At 51.0% G+C, this 11,113-nt stretch overlaps 1 protein-coding gene across 1 annotated transcript in view; it reads right to left on the bottom strand.

The window, feature by feature from the left end:
- Positions 1–1,545: 1,545 nt before the first annotated feature.
- The window catches only part of osbp2b (oxysterol binding protein 2b), a gene marked incomplete at its 5' end in the record, with an annotated part of 157,014 nt that continues 147,446 nt past the window's right edge, over positions 1,546–11,113 (bottom strand). Inside the window, 5 exons of the mRNA XM_084323278.1 lie at positions 1,546–1,905; positions 5,128–5,348; positions 7,019–7,203; positions 8,038–8,133; positions 10,045–10,148. Coding sequence (XP_084179404.1) covers positions 1,763–1,905; positions 5,128–5,348; positions 7,019–7,203; positions 8,038–8,133; positions 10,045–10,148 — 749 coding nt within the window. The 3' untranslated portion in view covers positions 1,546–1,762. The remainder of the gene's footprint in view (positions 1,906–5,127; positions 5,349–7,018; positions 7,204–8,037; positions 8,134–10,044; positions 10,149–11,113) is intronic.

Below are 11,113 nucleotides of genomic sequence, written 5' to 3'. Positions count from 1 at the left end.
GGTATGGATGTTAAGAAGTTCATACTGTTGCATCAATGTCCTGATTTTAGTACACTACATTTAAGTGTAAAAGTAGAACCTTGTTAATCTGACACCCTCAGAAACGTAGGCCATCTGAACCAATGCTAAAGATGGCCCGATATGCATTTAAACACCTGGACAATTGAAATCGATTACATTAAGTGCAAGGTACTTATTATCCAAAGCGTACAGTGCAGTCTAATTTTACGACGAAAGGCCTCTAATTGCACGTATCAAGAATGAAATATCAACATTTGCAATGCACACAGTTAATATAGTATACTATATTTTATAATAATACATAGATATATTATAATATTATATTTCCACATGGCTGCATATTTTCATTCAGTAATGTCCATTCAGTTTAATGATTCGGGTTCAGTTCAGATAAACTAGGTTCTACTGTATTATGACAAAACTGGCTTGGCCAATCAGAAGTTAGCTGTTGATAATGTGGGTGGAAGCAGACTTTGCAAACATCACACTAAGGCCATAGCCAATCAGAGGATGGGGGGGGGGCTTGTTCAAGCTTAACCCTTTCACTGCCGCACTACCAAACGGTTAACCCTTTCACTGCGATACACAGAAGGTTAACCCTTTCACTGCCACACGACAGCGGGTTACCAGTCGGTAGTGTGATAGTAAAGGGTTAACCTTCTGTAGTGTGGCAGTGAAAGGGTTAATAATCTATGCCCAGCATGATCTCAACGCTATTGAATAAAACAATAAATGTGAATACACCTTTCTTTTTATAACCTTGGATAAATATGTTAACTAGGGATGCTCGATATTGGCTTTTTTACCGATATCCGATATACCGATATTGTCCAACTCTTAATTTCCGATACCGATATAAACCGATACCGATATATGCGGGGTTTCTCCCCCAAAAAAACTGAATAATTTCAGGTAATTAACACATATATCTTGTCGTGGAATTAACACAAAATTGTGCATACTTTTGACAATAAATAAAATAAGAATTTGTTCTTACTTGCTTGCCTGGGTAAATAAAGGTTAAATAAATGTAAAATTAAAATAAAAAAAAATTAAAAACCGATATCGATAATTTACGATATTACATTTTAATGTATCGGCCAATATTATCGGTAGGCAGATAATATCGGACATCCCTAATGTTAAACAATAATGTCCTCTCCGTCCGGTCACGCGGACACTTCCATATGTTTTCCTTTTCGTCTCCGTTGGCTGGAAGGCGACCCGTCATACAGAGGGATTACAGAGGTGAACCCTTCTGACACGGAGTGTCTAAACAAACAGGGCGGAGGGGGGGTGGAGTGTATTGTGGGTGGCGTGTGTGGAACACCTGATTTCAGAAGCACAGGGGACCTCAAACTCCACTATCTCAGATATCCACACACACTCACACACACACACACACACTCACAGCTGCTATCATGTCACTCCGCAGGGGGGGTTGTATAAAGAACGCCCCCCCCCCCCCCCCCCATCCTTCTTCTTTTTGATCCACCGGGGAAACAAAACAACAAAACAGAGAGAGAGTGTGTGTGTGCACGTGAGGAGGTACAGTGTGTTGTGAGAAGAAGTGCGTGAGACGGTGCACATCCTCCTGTGCACACAGAAGGTCAACGAGACGGTGCTCTCGTGTGCCCCCCCGAGCCCCCCCCCCGCTTCCAGGGGCCAGAGGCAGAGCGGGGCCAAGACAAGTCTACCGAGGTCAGAGGTCAGGTGTGGTCCAGAGGGGTGGAGTCCTGGGTTAGAAGACCTCGGGGCACACGCTCCAGTCCCGTCTCTCCTTGGCCTCCCAGTAACCCCCCTTGTACACAAAGTTTGTCTCCCCGGTGATGGAGTTCCTCCTCTGGTGGAACCACAGTGGCTGGTAGCCCTCGTACTCTCGACCTGCAGGGAGACACGAAGGCGTTACTCTGAGACTTAGCCACTCCCGGGCCGTCAGCTCATAAACCATATGTTCCTTAATATGTTATGTATCAAATAAGGCAATCTCTTAATGGAAATGTCACAAATAGTTTTTTTTCTCCTTCCCGGATCAATATCTGGAGAGGAGGATTATGGGGAGGAGTCATGCAGACGCCGCGCGATGTCACGCGGGAGACGAGAGCCTCTTCTGCACCGGACTCCTGGCCTCAACATGAATCATTATGTAAAGAACGCAAACGTTCAAATGATTCCGCTACAAAGTTTACCCTCCCAGCACACAAGTCCACGTAATGATAAACTGAGCCCGTGTTGGAACACAAGCAGATTGTTGAATTCACACTACCTAGGCTCCGCCCCTCACTCTACCTAGGCCCTGCCCCTCGCTCTACCTAGGCACCGCCCCTCGCTCTACCTAGGCCCCGCCCCTCGCTCTACCTAGGCTCCGCCCCTCGCTCTACCTAGGCACCGCCCCTCTCTCTACCTAGGCTCCGCCCCTCTCTCTACCTAGGCTCCGCCCCTCGCTCTTCCTAGGCGCCGCCCCTCGCTCTACATAGGCTCCGCCCATCGCTCTACCTAGGCGCCGCCCCTCTCTCTACCTAGGCCCCGCCCCTCGCTCTACCTAGGCCCCGCCCCTCGCTCTACCTAGGCTCCGCCCCTCGCTCTACCTAGGCACCGTCCCTCTCTCTACCTAGGCTCCGCCCCTCTCTCTACCTAGGCTCCGCCCCTCGCTCTTCCTAGGCGCCGCCCCTCGCTCTACATAGGCTCCGCCCATCGCTCTACCTAGGCGCCGCCCCTCGCTCTACCTAGGCGCCACCCCTTGCTCTACCTAGGCTCCGCCCCTCACTCTACCTATGCTCCGCCCCTCGATCTACCTAGGCGCCGCCCCTCGCTCTACCTAGGCTCCGCCCCTCGCTATACCTAGGCCCGCCCCTCACTCTACCTAGGCTCCGCCCCTCGCTCTACCTAGGCACCGCCCCTCGCTCTACCTAGGCCCCGCCCCTCGCTCTACCTAGGCGCCGCCCCTTGCTCTACCTAGGCTCCGCCCCTTGCTCTACCTAGGCCCCGCCCCTCGCTCTACCTAGGCACCGCCCCTTGCTCTACCTAGGATCCGCCCCTTGCTCTACCTAGGCTCCGCCCCTCGCTCTACCTAGGCGCCGCCCCTCGCTCTACCTAGGCCCCGCCCCTCGCTCTACCTAGGCGCCGCCCCTCGCTCTACCTAGGCCCCACCCCTCGCTCTACCTAGGCACCGCCCCTTGCTCTACCTAGGCTCCGCCCCTCGCTCTACCTAGGCTCCGCCCCTCGCTCTACCTAGGCACCGCCCCTCGCTCTACCTAGGCTCCGCCCCTCATTCTACCTGGGTGCCGCCCCTCGCTCTACCTAGGCGCCGCCCCTCGCTCTACCTAGGCGCCGCCCCTCGCTCTACCTAGGCTCCGCCCCTCGCTCTACCTAGGCTCCGCCCCTCGCTCTACCTAGGCACCGCCCCTCGCTCTACCTAGGCTCCGCCCCTCGTTCTACCTGGGTGCCGCCCCTCGCTCTACCTAGGCTCCGCCCCTCGCTCTACCTAGGCACCACCCCTCGCTCTACCTAGGCTCCGCCCCTCGCTCTACCTAGGCTCCGCCCCTCGCTCTACCTAGGCACCGCCCCTCACTCTACCTAGGATCCACCCCTTGCTCTACCTAGGCTCCGCCCCTCGCTCTACCTAGGCGCCGCCCCTCGCTCTACCTGGGTGCCGCCCCTCGCTCTACCTAGGCTCCGCCCCTCTCTCTACCTAGGCCCCGCCCCTCGCTCTACCTAGGCTCCGCCCCTCACTCTACCTGGGCTCCGCCCCTCACTCTACCTGGGCGCCGCCCCTCGCTCTACCTGGGCTCCGCCCCTCACTCTACCTGGGCGCCGCCCCTCGCTCTACCTAGGCGCCGGCCTGCGCCTAAACCAGGCTCAGTATTTCCGTATGTGTGACCGCGTCTGCCGTGGAGAATCGCATGCTGTGTGCTACAGTACATGCTGTGTGCTACAGTACATGCTGTGTGCTACAGTACATGCTGTGTGCTACAGTACATGCTGTGTGCTACAGTACATGTGCAAAAGGGCAACTCCAGGCGATGATGCCCCGCATCCCGCTCTCAGCGCATCGTCCAGAGTCCATGTGCAAAAGAGGCTACAGTGAGGATGGGGGTTTGGGGTGGGGTGGGGTGGGGTGGGGTGGGGTGGGGTGGGGGTGGGGTGGGGGTGGGGTGAGGTGGGGGTGTAGATGCACAACAGGGGGCACGAGGCCACCCCCACTCACCAGAATCATACTCTGACCACCAATAGAGAGAGGAAAAGAAAGACAAGTCATGGGTACATAAAATACAGCCTAGCACACACACACACGCACGCACGCACACACACACACACACACACACACGCACACGCACACAGAGGAAAGACACGTGTGCTGTGTGTCCTCTCACTTTGCTCAGTGGCTTCCATTGTCCCCCTCTTTCTATCTTGGGCTCTTGTTTATTGAGCTGTTCCACTTGCCCTGTAATTACCCCTCGGCTCGCAGGCGCAGGGCAGTATGTCTCTGGTTATGATGATCACTTACACCGAGGTCAAGGGACCTTGAGAAATAATTCACAATAATGGGATTGAAGAGATGAGAGGCCTCTCAGCCAGCCCCCCCCCCCGTCCCTCTCAGCCTCCGTCTCCGACGCCCCCCAGGCTAATTCTCCGTCTCAAACCCCCTGACAATATTATCGCCCCACAGCCTTTTCCTGTGATAGTTTATATTTTATTTATATTTCGATATGTCAGGTCGTCTGATGCCTGCTGTCCCTCAGCTGTACTGCTGGTAAATGAGGCTTTTTCCTGAAGCTTTGAGGCGTCGAGGAAATGTGCCGTAAAAATGTGTGATACTTCCCACCTTTGCCACACTATTCCTGGTTCTAGATCAAATAAAATGTCTACATAAAAATTTAACAAAGCTAATATAATGTATATAGGATACATGCTCTCCCTCTCTTTGTTGTGTTTCAGTCTTCCTTCCTGTCATTTACCTGAACAGTCTCGTTGTTGTGTGTCAGTCTTCCTTCCTCTAAAGTTTCTAAACAGTCTCTTTGTTGTGTGTCAGTCTTCCCTTCCTGTCAGCTAAACACCCTCTTCATTACTCTCCACATCTCCATTATTATCACTTTTAGTTTTTACCTTCCTCCACGGCGTCGGTGGCCTCTGCCTCCCTCCTCCTCCTCACCGCTCTCTGCTTCTCCTCCAGCCTCTGCTTCTCAGAGTTGGCCTCGTCCCAACGTCCCGCCTCCATCAGCCTCTGGTCGGGCCTCAGGCGGCTGTCCGTCGTTCCCACCCCCTCCTCCTCTTCATTCAAGGTCAGCGCCAGCGCCGAGAAGAAATACATGTTCTCAGCATTCTCCCTGAGAGAGGGACATGTAGAGCAGGGTGAGAGAGGGACATGTAGAGCAGGGTGAGAGAGGGACATGTATAGCAGGGTGAGAGGGGGACATGTAGAGCAGGGTGAGAGAGGGACATGTAGAGCAGGGTGAGAGAGGGACATGTAGAGCAGGGTGAGAGAGGGACATGTAGAGCAGGGTGAGAGAGGGACATGTAGAGCAGGGTGAGAGAGGGACATGTAGAGCAGGGTGAGAGAGGGACATGTAGAGCAGGGTGAGAGAGGGACATGTAGAGCAGGGTGAGAGAGGGACATGTAGAGCAGGGTGAGAGAGGGACATGTAGAGCAGGGTGAGAGAGGGACATGTAGAGCAGGGTGAGAGAGGGACATGTAGAGCAGGGTGAGAGAGGGACATGTAGAGCAGGGTGAGAGAGGGACATGTAGAGCAGGGTGAGAGAGGGACATGTAGAGCAGGGTGAGAGCGGGACATGTAGAGCAGGGTGAGAGAGGGACATGTAGAGCAGGGTGAGAGAGGGACATGTAGAGCAGGGTGAGAGAGGGACATGTAGAGCAGGGTGAGAGAGGGACATGTAGAGCAGGGTGAGAGAGGGACATGTAGAGCAGGGTGAGAGAGGGACATGTAGAGCAGGGTGAGAGAGGGACATGTAGAGCAGGGTGAGAGAGGGACATGTAGAGCAGGGTGAGAATTATTAGTTCTACCATAACAACTTTTGATGAATGTTTTTTTTCCATAATGTATTTGCTTCAGCGTAGGAGAGGCACTTATGACAGACAGGTAGGTTATTGGAGAGCGGCTTATATTCCACATGCAGCTGATGCTCTGCTCTGCTCTGCTCTCTCGGCTCATATCTGGATCCGCTCCAGAACACCTGCGTGTGCTGCTGCTTTGCCTGCATTTTCTTCTGCATACTAATTGGCTGCATACATTTAGCATTTTGCTAACCCCTGTCAATCATGGAAGTCGTGCTTACCAGCTATAGATGGTTTCTAGATTCTACTCAGTATTCGTATATATTCAGATTAAATATTTTAAATGTATTGCCTGTACTTGTAACATATATTATGACAGATAGGTCATACAGTTTTTTTTTTTTTTTTTTTTTTATCTTTATGGAGGTTTTAATGTAAAATCTCTGCTCATTTTATGCCCGTCTATAATTATGCCAATTCTATGTGCATTTTATGCCTATGTATATTTTATGACTACATTATTGCTGTGAAGCACTTTGGATGAAAGGTGCTATACAAATCTAGTTTATTATTATTATTATTATTATTATTATTATTATTATTATTATTATTATTATTATTATTATTATTATTATTATTATTATTATTATCATAGCACCCGGGGCTTACGGGAGGGGGTATTTCTTCCACAGTAGTGTGGGGGACAGGGCTTACGGGAGGGGGTATTTCTTCCACAGTAGTGTGGGGGACAGGGCTTACGGGAGGGGGTATTTCTTCCACAGTAGTGTGGGGGACAGGGCTTACGGGAGGGGGTATTTCTTCCACAGTAGTGTGGGGGACAGGGCTTACGGGAGGGGGTATTTCTTCCACAGTAGTGTGGGGGACAGGGCTTACGGGAGGGGGTATTTCTTCCACAGTAGTGTGGGGGACAGGGCTTACGGGAGGGGGTATTTCTTCCACAGTAGTGTGGGGGACAGGGCTTACGGGAGGGGGTATTTCTTCCACAGTAGTTTGGGGGGCAGGGTCTGGTACACGGTCTTCTGCTTGCCCTCGGAGCCCCCGCCCCCCCGGCTGCTCTGCACGATCTTGGCACTCTCTATCTTGTCGTCCCAGGTGCCAGAGAGGATGTAGTTGGCCTGCCCCCCGCTGTCCGACACCACACCTGTCACCTGCAGCACGGGACGAGGAGGAGGAGGAGGGGGAGGGGAAGGAGGAGGGGGGGTGAGGTGGAGGGGGGTGAGGTGGAGGAGGATGAGGAGGAGGTGGAGGATGAGGATGAGGAGGGAGAGGAGAAGGAGGAGAGGGATGAGGAGGAGGAGAAGGAGGATGAGAAGAAGAATGAGGAGGAAGAGAAGAAGGATGAGGAGGAGAAGAAGAATGAGGAAGGATGAGGAGAAGAAGAATGAGGAGGAGGAGAAGAATGAGGAGGAGGAGGATGAGGAGGATGAGGGGGAGGAGGAGAAGGAGAGAGAAGTTGAAGAATCTTCAGCGACAAATGAGAGCCATTATATTCTGAAGAAGGTATGAAAGAAAGGGCTTTTGTTTCACACTGGCGGTATTTCTGCTGGATAATTACATACTGTGGCTCTATCTACCATTCACTGAGAACGTGATGGATTTTATTGTACTCAGGGCAATAATTCAATGTTACCCTTTTAATAATAGTTTAATGGGATCATATTGTGATATAGTGGCACACAATTCGGTTCAATCAAAAAACAGATATTTATCAAAATTCTCTCAAAAAGATATTGGAAATGTTTGCTAATTGGATTATATAACATACGACTTTGTATTGTAAGCACTAAGCATAAATCATGACATACTGGTATGTCAATATTGAAAACAATTCCATAATCATCATGTCTTTCATTTCTTCCACATTGCCAAGCTGTACTTGTACTGTCCAGCAGGAGGCAGTATAAGACAAGCTCAGAGCCCAGCTGGGGAGCTCATGCAGAGAGCAGATATAGCAGTGATGACTGAGCAGAGCCCTGGTTTACCTTGCGTGGAACTTCCCTGGAGAAATAACTGTAGGGAGAGAACTTGAGCTGGCAGGTCTCCTTGGTTCTGTGGTTGACAATCTCAATGTCCCCTGACTGCATAGATAGATAGATAGATAGATAGATAGATAGATCGATCGATAGATAGATAGATAGATAGATAGATAGATAGATAGATAGATAGATAGATAGATAGATAGATAGATAGATAGATAGATAGATAGATAGATAGATAGATAGATAGATAGATAGATAGATAGATAGATAGATAGATAGACAGACAGACAGACAGACAGACAGACAGACAGACAGACAGACAGACAGACAGACAGACAGACAGACAGACAGACAGACAGACAGACAGACAGACAGACAGACAGACAGACAGACAGACAGACACATATGGTGGGAGGGAGGGAGAGGGAGAGAGAGAGTGAAAGGGTAGACAAAGAAAGAGAGAGAGAGATGGAGAGAGGGAGAGAGAGGGAGAGAGAGAGAGAATGAGAATATGTTGACAGAACAGATCAATATCATGAAAGGAAGCTCAAGAGTGGTCGAGTCAATGAGAGAAACGGAAGCATGGGAACGAAGGAGAAAGTTCCCACTTCTAGACAGGGATCGATCCCCATCTGTGATGAGTCATCAGCAGACATCAGAGCTGGACGTGCTGATGACTCACTGTGTGCTGATGACTCACTGGGCTTCACGTCATCAGGAGAGCCTCCGTGACTCAACCAGACTCCCCTAGTGAGGATCTCGACTCGAGAGACAGATCATCAGCCAGCCTCCCGGCATCCCGACGAGGAGGCGTTGGTGAAAGTGCCACATTCCACCATGTGTCTGTCTACTCACTGTATAAACCCAACACTCCCCCTCAGCTCAGGAGCACACAGTCACCATGTGTCTGTCTACTCACTGTATGAACCCAACACTCCCCCTCAGCTCAGGAGCACACAGTCACCACCACAGACTGACTGACGGACAGCCGTGGAGACAGTTGTAGTGACGGACAGAAAGCCAATCGGACACGAGAGACAGACAGACGGACGGAAAAGAAGCCAATCAGATAGACAGACAGACGGGGAGACAGACAGGCAAGCCGCCGCCTGGCAGACAGAAACAGGCAGCTTTTTGCTCATCTCCTCACTAGTTTTAATTGGGCCATCTCTGAGGATGGAGAGGCTGTTATTTTAGGGTGTTATTATAGATGAGCGCTTGATAAATCCCCTGCTGCTTTATTCATGTGCCGTCTCTCGCTGCATTCTGCTCTGCTGGCCTGGATTACACACTACTGGAACAGAGGAGGAATAAGAGGCAGCACCTTCATCATACTGTAGACATACAGGGACCGGGCCAAGTTGGAAGAAGAGGCCGGTGGGGTACATGCTGAAACCCGCTTGAGAATTAAATCTGAATAGATTATTAGTAGTAGATTCATTTTGCATTTTGTAACCTTAACAAATCAATGCACTATAAAAGGTAGGAATGAATCATTTGTCAGAGAGCATAAAGTCAGAGAGCTGTACCCTAGTGGCCCAGGTGTATCAATACTACAGAAGGGGGGCTTCCTGATAGATACACTTTAGACCATTACTACAACATATACGGTATGACGTATATCATGCCAGGTAGGGTACCTTGCATATACTGCACTGCATATGATGCCCCGAATTTCCCCAAGGGGATCAATAAAGGAATATCTTATCTTATCTTATTTTATTAGTTTGGCGTCATTGGCCAAAAGATATTGAGATATAGTGAATGTTTCTGCATCACAGAGATCCAACATACTTGTGTGTCAAAACGCAGCTCGTCAAGAAGTCACGTTGCTCTTGGCATCTGACTTTAGTACTGGGGGAATTCTCAGATACAATTCCTTATTTAATCTGGCTGTGGACCATCATCCGACAGCGGGATCAGTATGAGTGGTATCGGTATCAGTGGTATCGGTATCAGTGGTATCCCTAAATGGTTGCCAGTGAATAGGGTCTGTAGCGACGCACGAACCTGATCGATCCACAATTTGCCCACAATGATGTTGTGCACCGTGGAAGTGACCTTCCTCCACACGTAGTGGTTCCCGCTGGACTGGAAGTGCAGGTGAATGGCACCTGAGGACAGGAGAGGACAGGAGAGGACAGGAGAGGAGGCAGAGAGGAGGACAGGAGAGGAGGCAGAGAAGAGGACAGGAGAGGAGGACAGAGAGGAGGACAGGAGAGGACAGGAGAGGAGGACAGGAGAGGAGGACAGAGAGGATGACAGGAGAGGACAGGAGAGGAGGACAGGAGAGGACAGGAGAGGAGGACAGCGAGGATAACAGGAGAGGACAGGAGAGGAGGACAGGAGAGGAGGACAGAGAGGAGGACAGGAGAGGACAGGAGAGGACAGGAGAGGAGGACAAGAGAGGACAGGAGAGGAGGACAGAGAGGAGGACAGGAGAGGACAGGAGAGGAGGACAGAGAGGAGGACAGGAGAGGACAGGAGAGGACAGGAGAGGAGGACAGAGATGAGGACAGGAGAGGACAGGAGAGGACAGGAGAGGACAGAGAGGAGGACAGAGAGGACAGGAGGACAGGAGAGGAGGACAGAGAGGACAGAGAGGCCAGTAGAGGACAGGAGAGGGGGACAGAAAGGAGACAGAGAGGAGGACAGGAGAGGGGGACAGAGAGGACAGGGAGGACAGGAGAGGGGGACAGAGAGGAGACAGAGAGGAGACAGAGAGGAGGACAGAGAGGATGACAGAGAGGACAGGAGAGGACAGGAGAGGGGGACAGACAGGAGACAGAGAGGAGACAGAGAGGAGGACAGAGAGGAGGACAGAGAGGACAGGAGAGGGGGACAGAGAGGAGACAGAGAGGAGGACAGAGAGGAGACAGAGAGGAGGACAGAGAGGAGGACAGAGAGGACAGGAGAGGGGGACAGAGAGGAGACAGAGAGGAGGACAGAGAGGGAGAGAACATTAGAACCGGAAGGAATGATGTCACAGGAAGAGAGACAGATATCCCCTTTACTGAGAACATCTGTGTTCCTAGCTGCTTTTAGATTAGATTAGATTAGATTAGATTAGATTAGATTA

The sequence above is a fragment of the Notolepis coatsorum genome (genome assembly GCF_963971535.1).
Source record: "Notolepis coatsorum genome assembly, chromosome: 10".
Taxonomy (NCBI): Eukaryota; Metazoa; Chordata; class Actinopteri; order Aulopiformes; family Paralepididae; genus Notolepis; species Notolepis coatsorum.
The sequence above is the reverse complement of the archived record's forward strand: the minus strand, read 5'-3'. Positions and strand labels throughout refer to the sequence as shown.